General features: G+C 44.9%; 1 protein-coding gene across 1 annotated transcript; it reads left to right on the top strand.

Annotated features, from left to right (window-relative positions):
- Position 1: 1 nt before the first annotated feature.
- spire1b (spire-type actin nucleation factor 1b) lies at positions 2-27,963 on the top strand (the record flags this gene model as incomplete). Its single annotated transcript, XM_084471917.1, has 18 exons — positions 2-359; positions 2,548-2,557; positions 8,720-8,978; positions 13,377-13,502; positions 17,355-17,429; positions 17,710-17,874; positions 19,140-19,226; positions 19,333-19,462; positions 20,225-20,266; positions 21,974-22,024; positions 23,338-23,504; positions 23,799-23,892; positions 24,101-24,246; positions 25,905-26,042; positions 26,185-26,255; positions 26,369-26,396; positions 26,505-26,809; positions 27,708-27,963. 18 exons carry the CDS (start codon positions 2-4, stop codon positions 27,961-27,963), a joined length of 2,508 nt encoding a protein of 835 aa, XP_084328043.1.
- Between the last annotated feature and the right edge of the window lie 22 nt (positions 27,964-27,985).

Here is a 27,985-nt window from a genome sequence, read left to right as displayed (position 1 = left end):
AATGGCGGAGGACGACGCCGAGCTGATAAGGGCAGCGTTGCAACGAGACCAGCAACTCCTGCAGAGCTCGTCTTGCGGGTGCACCGCGATGGATGGAGCGACCATGGAGGATAAAGGAGAGGATCTTTCTCTGGAGGCGATTCTATCGCTGTACAACCAGCCCATCAACGAGGAGCAGGCATGGGCAGTGTGTTACCAGTGCTGCAGCACGCTGGCGAGGGGACCCGGGAGGAGGACCTCCGTGGCGGGTCTCGGGACGGCGTCCGTGGCGCACCGTGCGCGGAAGATCGAGGGACTCGGGGACGTGATCATCCAGAGAGACGGATTGGTTCGTTTCCGATACGACGAGGACACACAAGGTAATACATGCGAGTCGAGGCTTATGTACACGGGCACACTCGCCTTACCATGCACGTAATAATACAAGAGGATGCCAGATTTGATGGTTGGATTATTATCGTGTATGGGCCTTCCTATTTCCAATAAAACTAAAACAAAAATGCCTCTAGGCTATATCGGCGTCTGGATTGCCCGCTCTCGGCCTGATGGATCAAGGAGAAGAAGATCTAGGATGTTATTTAAAAGCTTCAGTGCTATAGCATTTGCCTATAATAACCAACACATGTTATTTAACTATTTGTATCCATCCAATGGTTCAGCCTACAACTATAGCTTCCCTATCAGAGGCCAAGATATCACTGATATCCTCCAGAGATGAACCAAGACATGATTTCTCACCAGAACCCCGTGGGGTCTTGGTGAACCGTTATAGGATGGTCCCTTATTTTGAAAACAGGCCATGTTCTGCTGGACATTGGCTATTTAATGTGCCTTATCCTTAAGAGCAAGAGTCTGTCGAGGTGGCATGGTGTTGTTGTGTACATCGGATCATTGGTCTTGACCTGTGTGTCTAGACCAGGGCTACTGCACCTTAGGGTCGTGAACCCTCGATGGACACAATTATTAAAAAAATACTTGCTTTTATTAAATATAGATAAATATATGTTTATATGTATGTATATTGGTGTTAAGGTAATGGATGTGGGAATGGTCAGGGTTGAAGTGTCTTTACTGTACGGAGAGCAATATATTGTTGTTTCTCTTTCTTCTGAATAATGTAGGCCTACTTATTGTAAGTCACTTTGGAAAAAAAAGGGTCTGCTAAATGCCCTAAATGTAAAATGTAAATGTTTGGTTTTAGGTTGTTTCTTTTTTGGTGAAGGTTTGTTTTTAGGTTTGAGGCTTTTCTGGGTTCCTGAAATATTACCTTTGGAGGACCTTGGGCAGCTCCAACAGTCCCAGGACAGGCCCTGGAGCCCCCTATAGGGCCTTGGACAGGGTCAGGACGGGTCCACCCTCGCAGGGCTTGCTCCTGAGGGTTCCTGAGGTCCTCGGGTACTGGGGTCCTGACATCAAACCCTGTACAGGGTAACAGAGCCTGCAGAACACTTCCCAAACTTAAAATAACAAAATGCTTAAATGTTTAGTTAATATGACTCAATGGTAAAGATCCTCAGCTGGACTATTTCTATATGGAGCCCATCAATCAAAATAGTTGATGTGTTTATGACAATATGTTATGTTCATCATATTTATGTAGCATGAGCAGACATAATAACTAGTGATTGTTTCCTAGCCTAGAGATTTTTCAGTGGAGTGACCAATGAAGCTCATTAATAGTCTCTTGGATAGTCATTTTCCGCCATTCTTTCATCTATTTAAATACAAGAACCATGAATCAAACCAGACAATAAGTGTGCATATCTTTACGAGTATACATCATTGCCATTTATTCATCTATCCTCGTCCTGAACTGATGTTCTGGCCTTACAGGTCCTAGCAACATAGAGCCAGTGTGCATAGTATTACAATGACCCTTTAACAATATTTAAAAGCAGTTTTTTTTCCAACATGCTCGCCAACGTCACAGCGCAGTATGCTTATGCAGTTTGCTGTCATGTGTTTCTCAGCCCAATTGAACTTCTACAATGCAGTCTGTCACAATACAATACTGCCATTTGTTGAGAGGGTCAACCATTGGTGAACTACTCGGTCATGTTACCGGAGAATGCAGTGTGTGACGACATAGTTGTGGTTTTGAGGAACACTAAAGTGGATTGTAGTTTTGATCGGGCCCCCGTTGATGCATGGACGTTAAATACACAGAGGGATCAATGTTAGTCAGATGCTACCAAAAACCTTTCATGACAGGAAACAAGTGTTAAAGTGGTGAGCAGTGGAGGCAGAATCACTCTTTTTTAGGTGGATTCAACAGCAGAATGACCTGCAACACCTTCTGCAGCAAGCTAGATTAAAGTAAAAGAAGAGCACATTGGGGAGTCAGTTAATTGTGTCTTTGGCAAAATGATTTTATTTTGGCAATTACTGTGTGCTTAAGCATTAAAAGGCAGTGGTTAATGTGTGTTTACAGTGGTTCCTATTCATTCCTACTCGACGTGAGACCGATAAACTGTTCTAAATATACAGTATATATTCACAGCTTTTTGTTTTATTTTGTTTCTCCCCAGCTAAATCCCTCCCCTGCAGATCAACAGAGGTAAGTGTCCCTGTGTAAACACATTGGATTTTATTATTACAAAACTACAGTGTGAAGAATAATATATACTGTGGATATTGTAATCACATTTGTGACTCTTTATCAAAATAAAGATTGGAAGGGAATAAAACCGGATATTAAACGCAGGGAAAGGCAATCACAACCAAAGAGGCAGGATATTTCTTTCTTAAATTGTCATGATTTTTCCCTAACACTTATTGTTTTCCTGTGCTGGTGTAATGTGTTTCATCTGTGTTAGTTACTGATTAAGTCCACCTGTGTTTCATGTGATTTGTAGTCCCCCAGTGCCTGCCCTTGTATCCAGTTCTCTTTGTGTCTGTATGTGTGTTCTGCTCCCGGTAAATGCCTGTTTTTTTCCGGTGATTGGGTGCACAAACCGGACAAATATACCTTGTCAAATTCGCCTTTAGACAATAATGCAGAGAACATCAAACATAACACATTAGGTAGAAGGAACCCCCGAGAAGAATCAAGTTCCTTTAGGAAACATCTGTCAATTTATGATTACAAGCACAATGCTAAGGATGACCAGCATCCAAACACAACTATACCTTCAGCTCATAGAGAGAATGTGCCTGTGTGATTGCTACTTTGATAGGTTTGGAAATCTCTTTTTAACAAAGAGGGTTAACACTCATGATTGGTCTGCCACTTAACAGGTAACAGATTAAACTAGTGAAGATTACTTAATCATGAACCCAGCAGACCATAATTAGTGTTGTTAGTAACACCTGTGTTTTTCCAAAAAAGTATATTGATACATCTATTGTCTATTGTCTGAGTATAATTCTGAGCTAAATCACAATAAATAAATAATAATAATAATAATAATAAATCACAACTCAAATCACAAATCACAACTTTTCTATTTTTAGTAGTTTTTTATTTTGCATACCTCTAGAGATACGTTATGACATAATGTTTACAGATGACTTAGTCTAGGTCAGGGATGGGCAACTTTCATGATAAAGAGGGCCACAATTTTTCATCATCACCATCAGAGGGCCACATGACCGTGCACTTCAACTAATCAGATACTAGAGAAGCTACAAAATAATTAAAAATAAGAACAAAATATGTGTATATACAGTATATTTCTGTATCAGTGGCTGCCCCCAGAAAATTTTGAATTTGGTATTGGATTTTTGGGATGGCCACTACCTAAAAAATCTTTCAGATTCATAGCCTATGTATGTTAATTGAAACAACATACATTAATTTAATATTTTACATGCTCAAATGCATTTTTTACATCTTCTTAAACGACAAACACAACAAGTTTGTTTTTGAAACAATAGCCACATTTTTTCAGTGCAAAGGGCTCACATACATCATCATTCACTGATTCACTGATCACATAGCATTATATTCAGTGTAGTTGTAAATCTTTCATGACTGATAACGTTTCTAAGCAAACTAGACATATGGGTTTGCCTTTGAATTATATGAACAGATACTCTATGAACAAATAAAATATATTTTATTTTTGTTTTTTTGTTAAATTTACAACTATCTGTGGGCCGCACTGAGCGAGGATGCGGGCCGCATGTGGCCCACAGGCCGCCAGTTGCCCATCCCTGGTCTAGGTGCTAGCCGTGAGCTGTCAGTATCGTGGGAGTACTTGAAGCTGAGGGTGTGGTTTGTTAATCCAGAGATATGACATGCCTGTTCTGCAACGGTGGCTGCCAGAAATCCTGCTACGGTTTGTTGTGTTTACCAATATCCTTAATGTAGCAAAAACTCTACGTGCTGCTCTGCTGAGCAGTGTCCCATAAACGTCTGTCAAAATAAAACAATGGCTAACAGGATAGATAATATAGATAATATAAGCAAAACATTCCTGTGTCTCTGGTTTGTTGCCATTCTCTTTCGGTCATAGTTATAAACAGCAATAGCCCCTGCAGCCTATTTTAATCTACATTTTATTTGCCTAATCACACCCTGTATCCCCCCCCCAGTCCTAGTGACAGCAGTTCTGTTTGATTGGCAGTGGAAATCCCTCACAGCGAGCTGTCTTCTGTTGTGATAGCTGTGAGTGACTTCATCAAGGCCAAATAGGACTTCCACTCACTGTGTATGTTGTTACAGTCAATGCTCCAAGACACTCAGATGACAATATATCTGTTCACTTTGACGGCTTATTTCTACTGTTGATTGATATGATTTACCTTATTGTGGTGGGTGAGTGGTGGGTTAGGATCAGAGGATATGTTTTAAGAACCTGGAAGTGTAGTACATTGTACATATTTATAGGGAATTACCGATCTGGAAACAGATCTAAACAGAATTAAACACACGCACGCCTGCACGCTGCAGCAGAGTATGTGAAACGTTGTCTTTAACTCCCCGCTAAGCAGCTTGGCACCATAGATGAATTGTTATAACATAACTATGTGTTGGAGCGGGCTTGAAACACTCCAGAGTTGTCCAGGTGAAAGGAGAAGATGTGGTTTATTTATTTATATGTGGGATGTGCTTCATATTGAAACCAACAGGACAGATGTGTGGCCGTGTCTGTGCGTGCGTGTATGCCTGCGTGTGTGCGTGCACGTGTGCGTGCATGTGTGAGTGTGTGTTAGGGTTGATAGGATGATAGAGCAGCTGTGAATGACATATTATTGTGTTTGTGTGTCACAACCAGTGAACTAGGAGCACGTCATATCAGAAAACAATGCAGTGGTGGCTGTAACAGAAAATGCAGTGACGTTAAGTGTACTTAATAAAAAACAGACAGCCCAAAGTAATCAGTACGTTCTTGTTTTTTTGCATCGAGTCACCCACCGTCGTTATTTTCCTTTCTAACTAAAATAACAACACATGATAGCCTATGCTTGTTACCTAAGTATGTTAGATTTACATAAGAACATTTTTAAAGGTAAACACACTGTACTTGCAGTAGCTGCCAACCCTCTGGAGCCTGCAGCACTGCCGTCCCGTGGTGTAGTCTAAGCCCAGGAAGTGTGAAATAAGCTGCATGGCATTCCACACAGCAAAAGATTAGCCACTCATCGTGCATATTCCATTCGTTATGTTTGGCTCTTTTGATGGGAATAAGTCACTGACTTACGTCAATAGAGAAGCAATGAAGAGAGTTTATAACACTGTGTACCTTTCTTGTTGTGGACATTGCGTTTTTGTCTTCCCACTGATGTAGGTGATGCTGGCTCTGTACGTGTTGTTTGAGTGAGGGAGAATAGGAGAGATGAGAGATGGACAGAATGTCGATGAGAGGATGGGGGTTTGGATGAAGTGCTGTTTCTCAGTTTGAAGCAATGGCTTTAGAATGATCCCCAGCAGTGAAGCAGACCAACCAGACTCAGTCGTAAGACTAAGACTCATATTCCAAACTCATTCATTTCCGTGAATAGTCTCTTGTGGTCTCCAAATGAGATGTGCCAGTGCTGACTCAAAGACAGTAGCCAATTGAACACAATATGCTCATAGTTGATTGACAACATGATGTGCTTGATGGAAGAGGAAGATTGAGACAGACTATGAAAACACAGCTGATAATGTGTTTAAAGGAAATAAGGGTGTGGTTCCATAGGGATTTAACAACATGACGTTTTACCTCAAATTGAATTAACCTCCGAAATTAATCTTCTTTCATTATTATTAATACTAGTTTCACAACATGGCAGGGCTCACGCTGAGGAAGAACATTTGTATTTACTGTATTTATTTAGGTCCAAAGATGTGATGCATTAACTGATAATACGTACAGCAACAAGCTAATTTGGGCTTGTTCTGGTCAGTTGTCATCTCCCCTCGCCAAAGACCTTTCCCCTTGCTTTCTGCATTTTTCATTTAATTTCCTTTACAATTCCTTCAGAAGATAGTGGATGACTGAAGCAATGGAATTTTACATCACAAACATAAGCAGTTATTGTGTCTACCATGACAAACGGAGCATGATGAGATGTTATCCACTCACAGTTTTTCAACGCCTTAAGAGATGCTCACAAAGTCGTCTCATCTCATCTGCATACACAGGAAGGCAAGAAATTGGAATATACCATGAATCACATAGAGCGTCTGAGCTGCAATATCAAACCCTTCAGTTCCTTGTGTGCTCTAGCAATTGACTTCATTCTTGCATGGCAGGGCCAGTACAAGGAGACTCCAAGCAAACCAAAATAAATGAGATTCAGGCAACAAGGAGCAAGTTGTGTATCTTTCTCATGTATCGCATTATGTCCTGTCCCCTTTTAATTCCTTTAATTGAAGTATTATTTACGACTCATGTTGCCCATTGTTTACTTTGGCACAGGCATGTGTCGGTTGTGTGTTGAATATGTTTGCCTACCTGGGTGGATGTGAGGGGTTGTGTTTCAGTGGGAGTGGAGTCCTGCAGACAAAGACGTTTCATTCACCTCGGGTGGTGGTGGACCTGGTTCTCAGGCGTTCAGACAGAGCCCTCATAGCCCTAGTCCTAAACCCCTCTATTGATCTGGGGGTCATGTGGCCGGTGCTCCCCCCTGCTCATAATCACTCTCTGTCCCCAGGGCTCAAGTCTGTCTAGTACATGCTTGCACTCAAATAGTTGGGTTCATACACTGATACACAGCCCTTCTCTTTAGTAGAGTTCATGTAGATGCATCTATTCTGTGTGTGAACAATTTATTACAAATTATATACCATATGTTTTGCAATGTTTCCCATTCCTCCGGCGCTTCAATAGAGAATGTGCCACATACTTCCCTTGGTTGTGTAGATGTATGGTGCAAGATGGCGAGATGTCTGTGGGCTCATTGACATGTATAGGATTAGGTGTTCCTTAGAGGAGAAGCCTTGGATGTTTGTTGTATTTAAACTACAGATGAAACTACAGTGTTGCAGTCCTATACAGTTGAGAGGAATTTTTCACTCTTTGAGCGTTCAAATCTTCCTGCATTTTAATCACCACCTTTCACTTGCACAGTTGAATTAAAAAAAAAAAAGTCCCAGAAATGTCAACCTGTTTTAATATGAGGTGCAAGACGTGAGTCAATTATAGCAGGTTATTTATGTGTTCATCCTGTCAGTGAGGAACTAAGGCTATGTTTATCCATACACACCCTGAGTCATCTTCCAAAGGAGTGGCATCAGTCTTCTTGGGAATTCTTAGTGTGCAGTGAAATAATTAATTCCAGACAGAAATATTTGAATCAGAGATTACATGTGACACAAAACACATATTTTTCTTATCAGGATGACTATGAAGAAGTTGTCCCTTATGCGTCAGTTAATCACATGATCTATCCTCAGTAATCAGCTGCCCCTGTGTGTGTGTGTGTGTGTGTGTGTGTGTGTGTGTGTGTGTGTGTGTGTGTGTGTGTGTGTGTGTGTGTGTGTGTGTGTGTGTGTGTGTGTGTGTGTGTGTGTGTGTGTGGTGACGTCTTTGTGTGTGGCTCATGGTGTTCTGTCTGAATGGTTGTGTCAACCATGGTAACTCTATGGTATGTTCTATGGTACAGCTGTTTGGCAGAAACCCAGGAGATCAAAGGATGTTGAGTCATGCATTACAAATCCATACTGGCATATTGTGTAGGAGATTCAAATTAAGTCCTTATTTATATCGAGGAACCTATTTTCTAATTTTATAAAACAATTATGAATGATAAATCATTCTTAATTCCTATGTATTTTTTACTTTAACAAAAGTATGAAATAACTTTTTTCACTAATCAAAATGATTTAATAGGAACATTTTTGCCATTGCTCGACCAAACATACTTGTTTCCTGAGCCCATATATGTTATTCTGCCCTCCGCCATATATTACCCAAGCAAAAACCTCTGTCTGCAGCGTAGCAGTAGACAGCTGTGTTTTAACCCCTAACCCTAGTGGTCGACAAGGATTAACACATCTTCAGTGCAGATCAGGGTCTACTGTCTGTCCCCAGTGATCTCAAGGCCTTTCCAATGTTAGCCCTGACCCATTCATCTTTCATTTGCTTATGTCTTTTTCTGTTGAGCTTTTAAAAACCGACTTATATAAACAGGCTTTCAATCTGTTATTTTGGTGTCTGGTCCACTTGTCTTCACAATTTTATCTTCATATTTTTATCATTTGTTTTAATGCTTTTTAAAATTATTATTATTAATATTATTATGATGAGTACATTATGTTTTACAATAAATAACTGTAATCTAAACAAAGCTTATTGAATGTTTCTCTCAAGGTGATCGAGTCCCTGGGCATCATGGTGTACAACGCGCTGGACTACGGCCTGAAGGAGACGGAGGAGAGGGAGCTGAGTGCGCCGCTGGAACAGCTCATCAACCACATGATCAACATGACGGAGGCCGAGAAGGACGCCTGCTACGATGAAGGCTACGAGGCCACCGAGGAAGACGAGGAGGCCGAGGATGAGCCCGGGTGCGCCCCCGGCACCAGATGTTACAGAGACCTGCTCAAGGTGAGCCGTGTCCCATCGCGCCCGGAGCTCTGCTGGGAATGCTGGGTCATACTGGGCCGTTGGTTCTGCCCCACCGGAGCTCTGCTGGGGATACTGGGTCATACTGGGCCGTTGGTTCTGCCCCACCGGATCTCTGCTGGGGATACTGGGTCATACTGGGCCGTTGGTTCTGCCCCACCGGATCTCTGCTGGGGATACTGGGTCATACTGGGCCGTTGGTTCTGCCCCACCGGAGCTCTGCTGGGGATACTGGGTCATACTGGGCTGTTAGTTTTGCCCCAATCGTGAAACGTTTCTTTGTACAAAGAATGATAAACTCATTATATTGTAGTTTATGAGTGAATTCTGCGTTTGTGTATGTCATCGGGATTTGAGAATTGAACCTACCGTTTACTTTTATAGCACCATTTTCCAGCCGAGTGAATACATTGGCAGAGCGCTTAAACATGGCGCTGATAGGGCTCCCACATTGACTGTCATTTGAACGCTGGCGTTGTAATATTGTGGAATACACAGGTTTTGGTTTTCTGCTTCATCAATACCAAATTAAGAATTTAGTGACCTATAGTTAGAGATGTTATATTGCGTATGTTATGTTAGCCCTATAATCCTGAGAGGATGTGTATTTACATATTTGTTTGGATATCATACTAACCACCATACCCTAGTAAACCTAGTGAATCATCACAGAGGAGTCCAGCTATGGTGACCCCAGGGCTCTTTAGATCAGGGTCATTGTCCACTAGAAGCTATCTGTCCACCTCCAGTGGTGCAGAGAAGCTGCCTGGTGGACCTTAACTGCCCTGCTCACTGCTTACATAACCAGAACAAACACAACCAACACACACAGGGGTGTGGGTGTGTTGGTCCCAAGGTTAATATAGTTATGCATTTTTCATAAGAATTCATTTTTATTTCGTTAAGGCTTTTTTTTTCTTAGTCCAGTTTATTTTAATTAATTGTTAAGGCAGGTTTGATAGTTTCATTTTATTTGAGTATTTATTGGTTTCAAATCATTGTTAGTTTTAGTCTTTTTGTGTAATTGACATTTACATTTAGGGCATTTAGCAGACACTTTTATCAAAAGCGACTTACAATAAGTACATTTGTCATAAGAAGTGAAACAATATATCGCCGTCGGTACAGTAAAGATGTTCATAGAACCAAGTGCAAGTACTAACAATTGCCAGGCTAACCCCATTCCCTGTGTACAGCAGTGATAGCTAGCTACCGCAGATGCTACACAACTAAGTACAAAGAACGAATACAACCTGCATTAAGTGCGTTCATCAAGTGCCAGGACGTACAACAAATAATAGTGCAACAGTCAAATAGGGGACTGAGTCTAGGTGAACTCTGAACAGGTAGGTTTTGAGTCGTTTGCGGAAGCCGGTGAGTGACTCTGCGGTCCTGGCATCAGCAGGGAGCTCGTTCCACCACTGTGGTCCCAAGATAGAGAAGAGTTGTGATTTAGCTGATCGACCTTTGGTTGCTCTTAGTGATGGCGGTACCAGACGTCCCGCTGAGGTAGTTGAGTGGAGGGATCAAGCTGGGGTGTGTGGTTTGACCAAGGCTTGGAGGTAGGCAGGGGCAGTTCCATCGCCTTGTATGCCAGTACCATCATCTTGAATCCGATGTGGGCTACTACAGGGAGCCAGTGGAGGTGGCGGAAGAGGGGAGTCACAATTTAGGTAGGTTGAACACGAGGCGTGCTGCCGGGAGGAGCTAGGAGCGAGTTGCAGAAGTCCAGGTGGGAGATGACCAGTGCTTGGACTAGAAGCTGAACTGCTTCCCTTGTGAGGAAGGGCCATATCCTGTGGATGTTGTAAAGTGCAAATCTGCAGGATCGGGCCACTGCGGTGATGTTGGCGGTGCAACATAACTGGTTGTCTAGTACCACACCAAGGTTTCTGGCAGTTGGAGACAGAGATACAGTGATGTTCTCGACAGTGACCAGTAAGTCCAAGTGTGGGCAATCTTTCTCCGGTATTAGGAGGAGCTCAGTCTTGTTGAGGTTAAGCCTCAGGTGATGGGCAGTCGTCCAAGTGCTGACATCTGCCAGACATTCAGATATGCGTGTTGCAATCAGGGCTTTGTCAGAGGAGGGGAATGAGAGGAATAGCTGGGTTTCGTCGGCATAGCAGTGATATGAAAAACCGTGTGATGTAATTACAGAGCCTAGAGATCTGGTATAGAGGGAGAACAGAAGGAGCCCTAGTACAGAGCCTTGAGGGACACCAGTGTCAAGTGTGCAAGGTTTGGACAAGGAGCCATTCCATGTGACCTGATAGGTGCGATTCGACAGGTAAGATGTGAACCAGGACAGAGCCAATTTAGCAAAGTTCGGCTAGAGTAGCAAGGAGGATCTGGTGGTTCACCGTGTCAAATGCTGCGGACAGATTGAGGAGAATGAGAACCGATGAGAGGGACGAGGCTCTGGCAGCACGGAGGGACTCAGTCACTGCGAGGAGAGCCGTCTCAGTGGAGTGTGCCTTCTTGAAGCCTGACTGGTGAGGGTCAAGCAAGTTGTTATGTGAGAGATAGGAGGACAGTTGGTTAGAGATGGCACGTTCAAGTGTTTTAGAGAGGAATGAAAGAAGATATACTGGTCTGCAGTTCTGGATCTCCGTGGTGTCAAGGGTTGGTTTTTTGAGGAGAGGCTTTATTCTGGCAGTCTTGAAAGACACCGGAACAATGCCTGAAGTGAGGGAGGAATTGATGAGGGCGGTGAGAAATGGTAGGAGGTCGACCGAGATGGTCTGGAGGAGAGAGGAAGGGATAGGGTCAAGAGGGCAGGTGGTGGCATGGTTGGAGTTAACTATTCTATTGACCTCTTCGGAGGTGAGGGGGATGAGAGTGGGTAAAAACAAAGGTGGGGATGGGTGGAGGGAGGATGGTGGCAGGGGAGAAAGTGGAGCTGATGTCCTTCACCTTCTGGGTAAAGTAGGTGACAAAGTCGTCAGCAGTGAGGGAGGAAGGAGGCGGAGGGGAGGGAGGGGTGAGGAGGGAAGAGAACATGGAAAATAGTTTCCTTGGGTTGGAGGCGGAGGAGTTGATTTTAGACCGGTAGAAAGTAGATTTGGCTGTTGACACAGTGGAGGTGAAATCAGAGAGAAGGTGAAGATCATTAGGACAGTCTGATCTCTTCCATTTCCTCTCAGCTGCCCCGCAACTCTGCTCTATAAGACTGCAGAGATTCGGACAGCCAAGGTGGAGGGGGTGAGGATCGTGCAGGTCTGGAGCGGAAGGGACAGAGGGAGTCCAAGGAGGAGGAGAGGGAGGATAGCATAGTGTCTGAGGCTTCCTCAGTGGATAGTTGGGAGAATTGTTCGACAGAAGGTAGTGAGGACAGAACAGTTGAGGCAAACGTAGAGGGAGAGAGAGATTTCAGGTTACGGTGGGTGGTGACAATGTGCGGGGTAGAGAGGAAGGAGGGAGAGGACTTCAGGGGGAGAGAAAAAGCAACAAAGTGATGGTCAGATACGGGGAGCGGGGTGACAGAGAGAGCCGAGGTACTGCAGGACCTTGTGAATATCAGGTCAAGTTGGTTACCAGCCTTGTGTGTGGGGGGAGAAGGGGAGAGTGTTAAGTCAAAGTAATATGTAATATGGGGTATTACACAAGGTCAGAAAAAGTATTGTGAACTATACAAAAACAAAATGTATTCACCTAGGACAGACAAACCACCATCCACAAAAGACAAATTGACAAAGATGTTCTCTATAGTTTTAGTAAAGCTTTAGTCAGTTATGTTAACACACAATACAGTGGCAGTTAGTTGTTTTTTTGCAAAGCCTCCTTTTTATTTTTATTTCAGTGAACTTAAATGCTTATGATACCTATTTTTTGTTATTTTGTTGACAAACTGAAAATAAATTCTGCATTCAAGTTTATTTGTTCAATATCTGATCGCCAGATATCTGGGAAGAGGGTTTTGTGAAGTGTGTGGGACGGTCTACCCCACCCTTATGTGTCTTTCAAAGTGTTGTAAAGGTTTTTTGCGCAGTGTGGGAGAATAGATGCCAAGGGCTGGCTCTGGGCACCTTCTGTTCATCGTCCAGAGACAAGGACATACACGATGCTGTGTCTGTGTCTGTGTGCCAATAACATTTCAGTGCAATTTTTTATGTAATTTAATTACAAATAGCTCTTTGTTCTGTTTATCTAGTATGTTGACTTTCTAAGTATTTTCTGTTCTTAAACGTGTAAACCCCAGAATATTGAACACAGCCCTCTCACAACCCCTCTCTCTCTCTCTCTCTCTCTCTCTCTCTCTCTCTCTCTCTCTCTCTCTCTCTCTCTCTCTCTCTCTCTCTCTCTCTCTCTCTCTCTCTCTCTCTCTCTCTCTCTCTCTCTCTCTCTCTCTCTCTCACTTCCTGTTTCCTCTCTCCATTCCAGCTCTGCACGTCTCACCTTCCCGGCCAATCAGATGCTCCGAGTCACTACCAAGCGGTGTGCCGGGCTCTTTACACAGAGACCAAGGAGCTCCGCACCTTCCTGGAGAAGATAAGGAGTGCCAAAGAGGTGGGTCGAAAATGACCCTAGTAAACGTTTGTCTTTCTGTCTAACATATCATCTGCACTATGTATTTAGACCCTGACGGGTAATGATCACGTCGTTGTCATGATAAACCCATCAGCTAATCAATATGTGACCTCTGCGTTTGGGCAAAGGCCAAATGGGCAGCAGGGAAGACGCAACCTCACTTGAAAGGGATTCAGCACTGCCACCGGCTCTCCGCCCTAGTAATCACATGGTGTTCAGAACAGGGGCAGAACGCATGCCAAGACATACTTTAGCAGCACCGGACCAGAAGATACAGGGCTGTGTCTGAGTAGACAGAAAACCTTTCAGTTCACTGACAGCAATGTCAGAGGAACAAATCTGGGTTTTCAGTTTCAATTCACAGTGATCCTTTCAATGTTTACTACAACTATCAGTAAAGAAAATCCTGAATTAATTGAAATTCTGAATTATCAATATTTCATATTGTAATGATATGCGTCATCAATTCTGAGGCATATACAGTATAATGAACGGAATGTTCAGCATGCAATTCATTGCAATCTATGTAAATATTGGCACCATTGGCATTTGTGCTTTCAAATAAGATGGGTAAGACTTGAGCCCGCCATAGACTATATCAGTAAACGATAACCTCTCTGTGACGTTTGGCTCTCAGCCGCCCGGTTATATCATCTTATGTCTCCGTACGCCATTGCTCTCGCTTTCATGCCAAAGTGCCCCTGGTTTGAATGGGAGGGCTGTGCGAAGCGAACCACAGGCTTCCTAACCACAGGCTAATACAGTGATGAAGAGAGACAGGACAGCAGCAGCAGCAACAGCCCATCCAGACAGCCATGCCCCCAGTTGGAGAGTCACATGACTGACCAATGTGGTTCGGGTGAGGGAATGGGTGGTCGAGACACAAACAGTTTTTCAACAGCCTCCTTTACAATCAGGAGAGGGAGCAAGAGAGAGAGACAGAGAGAGAGAGAGAGCTTACCCAGCCTGCCCCTGCGGATGATACTGGGATTAGACCGCATAGTGATTTCTTCTTCATGGGATGAAGTAGGCAGACAGTGACTGAGGTTTGGGGGAGGGGGGAGGAGAGTGTCTAGTGGTCCTGATTGAACTTATGCTAAATCACCGTTTGTCACATCTTGCCATGTATTAGGAATTATCAGAAACCACATACTTGCTACAGCGATATCTGTCTTAGCTAATATGATACAGTAAGTACACACAGTCACTTGTTATTACCGGTATACAACACAGGAAGACATGTTTGACTTCCATTCCACCCATTCCACCCCCACATGCTGTGTAAACCTTCACCACGGTTCACTGGACCACTCCGTTTTGAGGGCAGGGGTGAGGTGAGCCAGAGCTGAGCGCTGATTTGTCTTTTCACCCTTACACATACCACAATGGATGAACCCATCTTGCGCTGTACGCATAATAGACTCTTTTGACAGAGGTGTCGTCACATAGACAAACACACATAACACATAACACTATAACTATGGGTCTGCTACACTGAACCAGTGAAGACACCTTTGTGACATCTTGTATTGTATGTTCCCTTACCTTTCTTCCTAGCATGTAGTTAGCAGGTTGGGGGTGGGGTTGGCATCGTTACAGACAACAGAAGGGAATGCTGTGTTGGTGCCGGCTATGACCCACTATGACCAAGGCCCTGTTCTAAATATTGCCTTATCCAAAATATAACTCACCTCGTATTTGTCCGCTACACAAGACAACAGACATTTGTGTTTGACTTGCCCGGGTCTCAGCTGTGTTTATTTATGTGTGCATGACAGAGAAAAGGAGAGAGAGAGACATTTCAGCAAACATAGTGTTATATAGTGCTATAGTGTTTCCTCCCGCTATATACCCACTGCTGCTGTCCTGTTGTAGTGGGTAATGCATCTGAAATAAAGAATGAATGAATGAATGGAGGATTTACTTTGTTACATAACTGTTACAAAAGAGACTTGGCTGCATGGAGAGAGGGCTTTTAGAAAACGAAGTACATATCTGTGTACAATTATCCATTGTGTGTATGTGTGAGAGAGAGAAAAAGGAGAAGGAAAAAGAGAGAAGTACAAGAGAGAGAGAGAGAGAGAGAGAGAGAGAGAGAGAGAGAGAGAGAGAGAGAGAGAGAGAGAGAGAGAGAGAGAGAGAGAGAGAGAGAGAGAGAGAGAGAGAGAGAGAGAGAGAGAGAGAGAGAGAGAGAGAGAGACTGTATACCCGGGAGGTGTAAGATGAGCACTCAACATAAGATGCATCTTCGCCTCCATCCACAAATCACCCATCCCACAACCCACCACCACACCTCCCCCCACGTGTTGTCAGTGAACAGAGCTGCTCCATCCCAAAGGAAACGCATCCTAGCCCCCCTCCGCACCCAGCCCTTGATACGCTCACTTTGTCTGATCACAAAGACCCCTGGGGCTGCCAGAGAGTCTCAGGAAAGCAGCTAAACTGTGGTGGTGGGTAATGGTGGTGTTGGAGGCACTGATGGTAGTGATGGGGATAGGGATGGTGGTGCTGGTTGATGATGGTGGTGCTTGTGATGGTGGTGGTGCTGGTGGTGGTCGATGGTGGTGGTGGTGATGATAGTGGTAGTGGTGGTGGTGGTGGTGATGATGATGGTGGTCAAGATGATTGTGGTGCAGGAGATGATGATGGGTGGTGGTGCTGGTGATGTTGGGGGAATCCATTGGGGGAGGAACAGAGAGGTAGAGGGAGAGAATAAACAAAAGGGAATGATAAAGTATCTAGAGTAACATTCAGGGGCTTTATCCACCCAGGCTACGGGTAATTGCCCCTAATTATTCATGTGGGTGCTCTTCTATTGGTCGGTTGGTGTGTGGACTAAGTATAACACAGCTGATAAATGGCTCTGAGGGACCCTACCGCTGACCCTAAGTGTGGTCCTGTCTCTCCACAGCCTGAGCGTACATCTTTGATGCATTTTGAGGCTGTGTCGCTCATATCAATTAGATATTGTTCTTTGAAGATCAGAACACTTCTCCCTGCCCTCTCTCTGAGTGCATACAGTAGATCACCACTCACCTGACGCTTAGAGAATGGGTTCTTTACTGGTAGTTGAATATTTAAATACTGATTAAGTTGTGTATAGATTTTTTCACTACATATTATATAATACATAAATAAAATAATAAATAAATAAATACATTGTGTAACACAATGGAAAGACACAGAGCAGGTTAGAATGTGATATTCTGCATTTTAAAGTTTTTATTTTATAGCAGTAATGCGAGGCCAGTGGGCCAGTGTGCCGCTGTTCAAGTGAAGGGTTGAACTTTTAGCACCAGCGGCCTGTGGTCATTACTCCACTCAGCAGCACTGGCAAGTCAAACTATGCAACTCTGCATCAGCTCTGTCTCTCCGTCTGTTATTCTCTCTCTCCCTTTCTCGCCTCTCTGTAGTCCTCCTCTCTCTAGTCCTTGTGCGCGCACACAAACTCACACACACACACACACTCTTATACCTATCACGTCAGCTGTCTTTCCCTCTCACTGTCACTCTCACGCACACACACACTCTGATTCTGTCTGTCTCTGTCGCTCTCTATATCAGCAAAGCTCTCTCACTGTGACACACACACACCAGACAGCAGAACAAACCGCTTTTATTATGCATATGCAAGAGCATCATCCTCCCAGACAGTATTTTCATATTTTTGTAAATATTTTTGTATATATAATAGCCACTAGGTTAGGTTTGATGACAGCCCTTGTAAGGGAAATACTTGATCACCATCAAATTAACTCTCAATAGCCAATAATCTCTCTCTTCTGTTTGTCTGTCTCTCTGTCTGTGTGTCTGTCTGTCAATCCCCTCCAGAACCTGAGGAAGATGGAGGGGGACTCGTCAGGGGAAGCTGGCAGGGACCTGAATGAGCTGCAGAACTCTGACTGGGTAAGCTGTCTCCTAGACCTTGGCCCTTCTTTTCACCCAGTCATCCTGCTGCAGTTTTCCAGCTTTAGTTGTCGATGTAGTTCATTTGTTGCAGTTCTAGCTGTGGTAAGTAGTCGTGACACTACCTTGAAATCAAAGGTTTCCACATGCTTTTAAAACCACATGCAGCCCAACGAATGAGCACCCAACACCCTGCTATTCTAACGAGAGAGGGGAGGGTTAAGGGCGTGGCCTGACCATACCTAAACCCCTCCCACAACCCCTTCCTGTGGGTCCCCAGGCGCGCTGCTGGGTGCAGGTGATGCGCGGCCTGCGGGACGGAGTGAAGCTGAAGAAGGTGCACGAGCGGCGGTACGATCCGCTGCCCATCGAGTACCAGCTGACGCCCTACGAGATGCTGATGGACGACATCCGCTCCCAGCGCTTCAAGCTCCGCAAGGTCATGGTGAGGCTCCGCCCACTCTGTTGCTCGCAGTCTACTTCAGGATAACGTCCAGAATAATGCGTTTCATTCATTTTTTTCTACAATGCCGGATAACATTGTTCAGCATTAAACGGATTGCAGTCTATTTAAATATGGTCACCGTTGGCGTTTGTTTGATGCAAATAAAATGGCTAAGGCTTGAGATGACTAGAGACTTTATCACTAGATGATAATCTCAATGTCCCGTTTTGATTAAAGTGGCCCATTTATATATTGAAATTAGTGCTGTCAAACGATTAAAATATTTAATCGCATTAATGTCATAGTTAACTCGCAATTAATCGCACATTTTTATCTATTCTAAATGTCCCTTGATTTGTTTTTGTCCCATTATTTTTCTCAATTGAATGCTCTTATCAACATGGAAAAGTGGATTGGCTTGCTTTGTGCAAATGTTTTTTTATTGAAAATAACATTGGCATATACTGTAGTGTTCAATTTCACACTAATTGTCCATCAATGTGGAAAAAAAAAGAGGGAAAAAAAAACGTTCATCTCGCGATAAAAAAGTTGATGCCGTTAAAATGGGTTTGCGTTAACGCCATTAATAACGCGTTTAACTGACGGCACTAATTAAAATATCACAAATATACATAATTTATTTTAATTTTACATCTATTTCACCAGGAGAGCCAATTTACAATAATTCTGCAAATGTTTCCTGGCCAAGATAAAACAGTACATCAACAGCAAGTCAATTGCAGCTCAAAGGGTCTTTAAACATTCAAGGGAAACTGTAGCAAAGGTCCATCTACACTCCACCTAGTTTACTTTCCTTGGCCACTCCAAACATAAAGGACGCAAGGTGGTGTTGTTAAATCCGGTTTAGTATTAAAGTTGTAGTTAATGAACATGGCCAGGGTGCTCCAGAACCTGGGCACACTGATTGCTCAATGTGCAACAGGTGACTTTGGTCACTTCATGGTTCATGGTTATGAAACATGTTGGCTTCATGCATAATAAAGATTGTGCCACAGCAATTGACCACCACATGTTCATTCACACTTTGTGAACAGAACATCAGAGGACAAATATTAAAATAACCATAAACGTATCACTGTACCTCCTAAAACCTAAAGTATACTCGCATTGATTGGCTGGATTGAAAATGTATGAGAAACGCAGAAATAACTCAATAAATATGAAGATGCATCAAAATGGAACCATCAGTTCCCCAGTTCTCCTGTTTGATTTATTCTGCCTGGTGCTGGGGTTCTGCCCTGCAGGTGAATGGGGACATCCCTCCTAAGTTAAAGAAGAGCGCCCATGAGGTCATCCTGGACTTCATCCGCTCCAGACCGCCTTTGAACCCTGTGAGTAAAGAATGATCCGGTTCAATAACCTATGGACATTAGGATATTGGGTTTGCTTCAGTGTAATGGGTGGGGTGGTAACGTTATGCCCCTCCTCTCATTCCAGGTATCAGCTCGTAAGCTGAAGCCCCAAGCCCAGGCCCCGCCCACTCTCCATGAACGCATCCTGGAGGAAATCAAGGCAGAGAGGAAACTCCGCCCAGTGTCTCCAGATATGATCCGCAGGGGCAGGCTGGGTGAGCTCTCTGTATATATGTCTCTCTCTGTCTCTATCTATCTATCTCTCTATCTCTCTCTCTCTCTCTTTCTCTCTCTCTCTCTCTATCTATATCATTCATGAATCAAACTTGTTCTCTAGGCTCCTGTATGACTGTTGTTTTCAAGTTTCTCTAAGGTATTCTGCTAAGTCTCTGTGCACGCATGCCGACACTCACACACTCTCATAAGCACACAAGGTTTGGTGTGTGACTATGGTGATGATGTCACACTGGCTGGCCATGATGTTCAAAGCAAGAGAAGCACAACTCCACTTCTCTGAACTATGCTTCTTGATCCTTTTCGTTATATGCTGCCATGCCTCTGCCTATCACGTCAGCTGCTGCCATTCAACCTTCATTAAGTTAACCCACTAATTTTATGACTACTATTGCTTTGACTTTTTTCTTCTTTCCTTATGTGTATGCGCTTTCTTGACATGTAGAGCAACATGTGCATTAACATTAATGCTAAGTGTCTGCATTTCCATGTTCAGCCTACTATACTCCTGAACATGTTTTTGAAGAATACTTTAAAAAATAATTCTCGTTTTTATCCAACACTAAAATACAGACCTTATTTTCTATCGGCTGTGGCTCCTGTTCTGTCTCTTAACAATTATCCTTAAAAAAATATATAAGTTAACTTTAGCAATAATCCCACTTTTGTGTCTGAACTGATATACTAATGGAAAGCCTACATCCAGTAACACTGTCCCATGATGTCACTGTTTCTCTCTCCAGTCATGCGGCCTCTTAGCATGTCTTTCAGTTTTGATGCGGCAGGTAACGATTCCTCGCTGCTGATCAGGCAGTTCTGTTCTCCTTGATGTTGTGCTTCATCACCTGCTTTCTAACATCCTCAGCATCAACATGGACATCAACATGCACACGCACAGGCATACATACACATACTCACACACATGCACATCTTGCAGTTAACACTGTTCATTTCATGCTTATGGTGGTTTGTGCCATAAAAACATTGTAATTTGTGACACTGGTTTGTTCAGTCAGGAGGGTTTTGTAAAGAAGAGGGTGAATTGAGCACTGATTCCTAGGACAATGCTTACGACTTTTCACTATGTCATGCTATGGCATCAATCATTTATAATCATAGGATAACATAGTAACAGTAAATAGGTAACAATCAGAATCTACCGTACTGTTCAGTGTATCACCAAGGAAAGTTATATATGCCATTTAACAATCAGAATGATTGGATCAAACCCTGGCCAAAAGTCAACATTTTGGATTTACTTGCCGAGAGGCATAATTAAAAAGTGTAAATGCTTAGTGTGTGTTTGAAAGAACGCCAGCATTAAGACAGGGAATCAATAGTAAGCAATACAAAAAAGTAAGACATATTAAAGTGAATTAAAATGGAAGACATTAACATTCTGCTATGCTGATATTTAATTTACTAAGAAGATTTTGAGAAGGAGCCGTTTTCGAATGAAAACGTTTCAGATCTCAGTGGTTCTTTTTAAATCCTCCTTTAGAGGACTTGGTATCCCTCGGGAAACACAGGTCATATTTGTCCCTGAAGTCAGAGAGAGGACTTCAAACAGACGACACGGTGCTTATGTAACTTCTCAGAGGACTAAAGCAGTTCACAAAGTGTTTTTCGCTGAACATGTCAACAAAGTCAAGAATCAGTGAGATTGGAGGAGCATTGTTAATGTGGCCCAACAGCCAATTAGAGAGAGAAAGCAGCCCCACCAGAGCAGAACCACCTCCCGGGTCCTTCTGCAGAAATCCTCCACTTCAGACAAAAGACCCTTTCATGTGTCCGTATGACTCGGCAGAGCCTAATCTGATGTGCAAATGGATTAGTTTAAGGGGGGTGTGAGGGTTAGAAGGGCTGGCTGGGACCGGATATTTAACAACATTTGATGAACCTAATCGGACAGTTGTTTTTAGTTTTAGCTAGAGATTACTGTTTGGGGGGGGGGGGGGGGCAGATCAGTATATTGCTGCACTCCAAAGCCCCTTCCTGCTGAAGCCAGTGACTCCCATCCGGGCCAAAGCTCTGCCAACACCATGCTTACTCATTTGTGCGCTCTCTGAAAAAAAAAAGCATAATGCAATAGTGTGCACACTTTCAATGTGTGTGTGTGTGTGTGTGTGTGTGTGTGTGTGTGTGTGTGTGTGTGTGTGTGTGTGTGAGTGTGTTGAGCGAGTGTGCGCGCGATTATAAATCTCTCCCTGAGTCCCCATACTGTAAGCTGTTAAGGAGCCACTCAGCTGTGTGTGTGTGTGTGTGTGTGTGTGTGTGTGTGTGTGTGTGTGTGTGTGTGTGTGTGTGTGTGTGTGTGTGTGTGTGTGTGTGTGTGTGTGTGTGTGTGTGTGTGTGTGAGACATGGAAAGCGTCTCATGCTCTCTGACAGAGTGAGAACTCAGCAGACATGATCAGGGAGGTGGAAGCTATCTGACCCAGAGGTCCACTGTGGTTATGATCATCATAATAAGGGAGCTATCGCCCGCTTATAGGTTTTGGAAAAACTCGCAGCATGCCTCAGGATCTGTTCCGTACTGGTAAAGGTAAAGTATGAAACGGTGTCCTGGACTGGACTAAACCAGACTGGACTGGAATGGAAGCCCTTGTTTACCCTAACCCACAAAGGCCCGGTCTGTCTCCTCTGCCCGGCTTTACTAATCTCCCCTGTAACATTAAAGGTCAGATTGATGAATGGACGGGAGGGGGGGGGGGGGGGGGGGTGTCGATGGGAAACACAGGGTTTAAAATGGCAATGAAATAAACTGCAGGGGCTTCAGTCCACATCGGAGCTAGTTTCTGCGTCACAAGAGCAGCTGATGCAGGCTGTGTTGCCCTAGTTACGGATGGTGTCTAGCGACAGTATTACCCTGGTATTCTGAAGCATCGGTAAAGAAGGTTTGTTCCAGCCAGGCAGTAGAAAGAAGCCGTCGGACAGTTTGGTGTTTTGTTAGACAGCAACCGAGGAGAGAGTGACGAAGTGAGAGAAAGAACAGATAGAGAGAGAACTCCTGAGGAGGCTAAGATTGTATCTGCCTGCAATGCTCTTTATCTGCTGTCTCTAGCTCTTTTCAACCCCCCGTCACCCATCCCCCGTCCCCCCGTCCCCCGATCTCCCCACGTCTCCCTCCCTCCCTAACCCTATCTTGGATGGGAGAGAACGTTTTTCCTCTCCTCTCCTCACCCTATTTCTTTCGATCTTCCCCTTTCTTGGAACATGTCAACCAAAGCCAGAATGAGATGATTCAGCTGCTAGATGGCCTTATTTGTAGCTGGACCTGGTGTAGCCATGTTATTCTCTTACATTTTACCTCTCCCTGTGGCCTTTGAGGGAGATTAGAGTGTATATAAGAGGAGTTATGGCGGAGGTAGGGAGTACCCCCGCCCCCCAACCTCCTACACAAGAATGCTTCCAACTCTGTGGTGGAGTGTTTGGAGATTTGAGCTTTCATGTCCGTCCACAACGGCCCCCATTGTTCTGTGTGTAACATAAGCTCGCCCCCTTGGCCTCCCATTAAAATTAACACTGCCCGCACCCCACCCACCCACTACAACCACCACCACCCCTCTCCCTTCGCACTCCACCTCACCGGGATCAACCTCAGACACCTGCCTTTCTGTCCCAACGTTCACAGCGTCCTCTCGTTCAAAGACTGATTCATGATTCTCTCTATTTTGGAAAAAGCCCAAACTGAAAGTGAAAGTGGCCATGACAAGGCCCTTAGTGTATACTGAAACGAAACCCGAGAGGACGTGAGGGACGGATGGACGGGCAGCGTTGAGGTTGGTCTCAGGAGGGAGTCGTACGCCTCCCCCAAACTAAACGGGCCCTGTCTCTCTCCGCTGTGGCCCTGCGCAGACGACTTCAGTCCGTGCATGGGCCGGAGGTCGTCCAGCACGCTGTCGCTGCTCAACGCCGTGTCGGACTCCTCCCGCCTGGACGCGGCCGGCTCGCAGTCGGTCCCCCAGAGGAAACGGCTCCTCAAGGCCCCCAGCCTCGCAGAGCTGGACAGCTCCGACTCGGATGTGAGTGTTGGATGTTTCATAGAAGCTTTATTCCACCAGGGCGGTCTCGTTGAGCTTGAGCATCTCTTTCATAAGACATGGCCAAGACGGCAGCAGCATACAATAAAACACAATCAAACATCCAGTTACTGATCCATAGGGAGCATGACTTTAGGTGTTTTACATAGGCCGAGAACAAGCCAGACCAACAACACTAGTGGTTTACGTGTGTGTCTGTTGTTGCTCCACTTTTGGCGGCTAGACAAGTATTGATTAATGTGCCCCCCCCCCCCCCCCTCCTCTCTGTGTCTCCAGGAGGAGACCTGGGGCCGGAGATCCGCCAGCAGCTCCAGCATGGCCACGTCCGTGATGGACGACACATCCCCGGAGACGGCACTGGGCAAGAAAAGTGAGCGAGACCCACTTCCTCTCCCCCTCCACTTCCTCCCTCCACCACACACGGGGGGGCTCTCATCACTAATGGATGGATTCATGTGGCTCTCTCATATTTATCCCTTATTCATATTTCATATTTCATATATTTCATATTTATCATAACCTTTATCGGCCCTCCGCACCCCTCTTTCCTCACCCTCTGCCTTGTCTCTGGGTCCTAGCTCCCCCCATGTTCCTGCCCATCTCATCCACACCCCAGCCAGAGCGGAGGAAGCAGCCCCAGCAGAGGAGGCACTCCATCGAGAAGGAGACCCCCACCAACGTCAGGTTGTTTCAGCCCCCCACCAAGAAGAACTCCAAGTCCCTGGTGAGCGGCCAAACCTTCAGCCGGCCAGAGTTTACCGCAGAGATTCTTTATTCTGTTTTTTTATGTTACTTTCTAAATTATAATGTAGAAACAGCGACAGCTATATAGGTTCTTTGGCTGAGTCTGCACATTTCCCCCCCTATATACACACACACGCACACACTTGTGCACATCCCCACACACAGTGATTTCTCAGGATATTAATCATCCACTAGGGAGGGGGAGAGGGAGATGGAGAGAGAGAGAGCGAGAGAGAGAGAGATGCATGAATGATGCAGGGTGTGGCCAAAAGAAATTGATCAACTTCATAAGGAATCAAAACATATAAATTATACTCTCCCCAGTCCCCACACACACACTGCAAATAGTTCAGGCCGCTAATCTTAATCCCCATAAATCATCCCGTAAAACAGAATATGCATGAGCGTAGATTGCAGTTCACTGTAAATCATAAAACTAACACCTGCTTGTTCAAGTTGGTACTGCTTCATTTTACATAGATTATAGATAGGTAATATGGAGAATTAGAGAAAGCCCTGGCCCCCAGAAATAAAGACCATGCTGATTCAGGGAAGCTGGGGTGACGAGCTCAGAGGGGCCCATGCTGTTCTTGGAAGGATTTGGTGAGGCCCGGTTTTGATGGGCTTCCCCGCTTCTCACAACGTTCCCTCAACACACGGACACGTCTGCCTGGTCACATGCTCAGCCACATGTCCACCAATAGGAGGCTCAGAGAGGTGTGTGTGCGTGCTTGGGGTGGGGGGGTGGGTTGGAAAGACAAACACTGAGCCCTCTGTCTTCAGTGGTGCTTTCATGATAACTCATTGTGTGTGTGTGTGTGTGTGTGTGTGTGTGTGTGTGTGTGTGTGTGTGTGTGTGTGTGTGTGTGTGTGTGTGTGTGTGTGTGTGTGTGTGTGTGTGTGTGTGTGTGTGTGTGTGTCGACCCGGCTCGTGGGGAAGAGGGAAGCAACATGAACCAGATTGTTTTTGGTTAAATTGCAAGTTATTTATTATTTGCAGAACAAAAATAACAGGAAAAGGGCAGGTAGGTCCTGCTTAAATCAAAGAAAGGAATATAACTTAAAGAGATCTCTTCAAAACAAGAGATAGCCACCGGCTGCTTCAAAATCAATGTAAACTAAATACAGACCAGTCAAGAATAATCAAAATACAAAGTAAGCAGCACCCTCTAAAACCTAATCAGTCTAACAGAAAGTATCTACAGGTGTCTGATTGGTGTCAGTTTACCCCACCTAGTCCCTTGCCCAATTTCCTTACCACATGTCTTCAAGTAATGCAACACAGACAACGCAAATGGTTCAACACTTAACAATCCCTAGGGTTAAGCTTCTACAAACATCAACAGTTTTATCACAGTAAGCACAATACCCCAGAGGCGAGTTAATTCCGCCCCTGAATCGCAACTGAGGACAGCCTTTTAACCCCAGGGCTGGTCTGGAAGACGGTAGATGATTGGAGGACCAATCAGCAGCAATCAGATCACCAGCTGGAACCAGGAGGTAGACAGGTTTCGTGCCAGCCAATCATCGGCAAGGGATCACACATGACACCGCTGCACAACACATAGATACATAGACAAGACACATACCCAGATAATGGCGGTGGCCGTAACAGCATGCGTGCGTGTCCCGTGACAGGAGGAGTTCTGCTTCCCAGTGGAGTGTCTGTCTCTAACGGTGGAGGAGGTGATGCACATCAGACAGGTGCTGGTCAAGGCAGAGCTGGAGAAGTTCCAGCAGTACAAGGACGTCTACAACGCCATGAAGAAGGGAAAGGTGAAGCAATAAACATAATCCATCACGATCAATACTAACCTAATAATACCCATCTCATTGGATTGCATATATGTATGTTGCATATATATAGAATATTGTGTTAACCTCCACTCATTGTCGCCTTATTTTGATTATATTGCAGCTTTGCTTCTGTTGTCGGACCAAAAGGTTTTCCTTCTTCACCTGGTCCTATACCTGTCAGTTTTGCAAGCGGTAAGACCTAGCAACCGATTTATTTCACAGGGAACGGCTCTCTGCTGTTCCGATGATTGTTAAATTACTTTCTTTATTCGCCTCCATGAATTTGTGTGACTTATGTCTTACAGGCCTGTGTGCTCGAACTGTTGTAAAAAGGTAGGCACCCGTTTTACGGCTACACACACACACACACACAGGGTTCTTTATTCTCTCTCAGCATGGAGACGTATGTTCATACAATTGCATGGTCTCTCTCTCGACCAGATGCGGCTGCCGTCCAAGCCGTACTCCAGTCTGCCCATCTACTCCATCGGTTCCACCAACACCCTACCTAGAGACAGGCTGGAGGCCATGGCCGGTGTTGCTAAATCGATGTCGGTAGCCGACGGAGCCGGGCCATCGGGGGCGCCACCGCCCACCACCGCCTCCTCCTCCGCCTCCGCATCAGTGAAGGGCTCCCCCTCCGCGGGGATGAAGGGCTCCAGGCCAGGCAGAGGGAGAGCAGGGGCTTCGCCCGAGAAGGCCTCCCAGGGCCAATCGCGCCACAGCCTTCAGAAGACCATGTCAAAGTGAGTCACTGGAACAGTGGGGGTCTTAGAGCAAGCCCCCTGTTGGTGTTCAGTATGCCGGTAGTCGGACCCGATGCCTTGCTTTTACCAGGGTTAGCTCTCTCGTTGCTGCTTGCATTTGGATACGTGGTTCTAGCCAGCCATTGGCTGCCCGCCCTACCTTTCAATACGCTTTGGGAGCAATACGCCCTAACACACCGCTCCCAAGCTCCACCCCTGACTTGTCATTGGCCCTTAACTTTTAGGGTCGTCCTCCAGGCTCTCTTATACAACAAATGTGTCACAAAAGAGACTGGAAATCGAGGCTATATTCCGGTAACTAAATATGTATCTTCTATATTCGATATCTCGTGCTAAACTATGTTGTGGTTTCGGGAAAGAAGAATTTATATTTACATTTGTATTTTTGCACAAAATGTGTTTAATTTTCCTTGAGTTCCTTTCTCATGCTCCTCTGTGACAGTTTTATTTAAAGCCTACCACTATGAGTTTATCCTTTTTGGAAATATGTACCCTGGTCATGGTAAAAAGAAAAATATTGAAGTAGATTAATAGTCTGAGCCTCCCTTTTCATTGATTTGAATTGTAGATAGCTCCCTTGCTAGGTCAAACACATGCTATTTAATGCTTACCTGTGTTGGCTGAAATGGTTACCTGGTACCTACCGATGGAGACACACTCGTCAGATTATTAAATCTGAAATGAGCGGTGTTCATAAGGGAGCCGGCTCCCCAGCCCCAGAATGATCTCCTTTAAATGCGTTGTCCCAAAATGACACACACCACACACAATCTAATCGTTCTCATCATTATAATCAAAGCCAAAGCGTGTACTACTTTCCCACAAGTCGTCAAATACACCTTTTAACCCCAACTTACATGTAAACATCTGTGTTAAGGTTGTCCAAACACGGGTCCCTCAAAACCAGTGATGACCTGGAGCTTCCCCCTGAGCTGACCGAGGACTGGGCCACCATGGAGGTCTGTGTGGACTGCAAGAAGTTCATCCATGACATCATCTCCTCCAGCAAGCACAGCCTGTCGCTGGCCACCAAGCGGGCGCGGCTAAAGCGCAAGACCCAGTCCTTCTACCTGTCCTCCCCTAAGGGCCGTGAGGAATACCGACCCTCGGAACGGACAATCAACGAGATCTAGGGCTCATTCTGTCGGTTTGTCT

Source organism: Micromesistius poutassou (genome assembly GCF_964030765.1).
Source record: "Micromesistius poutassou genome assembly, chromosome: 8".
In the NCBI taxonomy this organism is placed as follows: domain Eukaryota; kingdom Metazoa; phylum Chordata; class Actinopteri; order Gadiformes; family Gadidae; genus Micromesistius; species Micromesistius poutassou.
The sequence above is the reverse complement of the archived record's forward strand: the minus strand, read 5'-3'. Positions and strand labels throughout refer to the sequence as shown.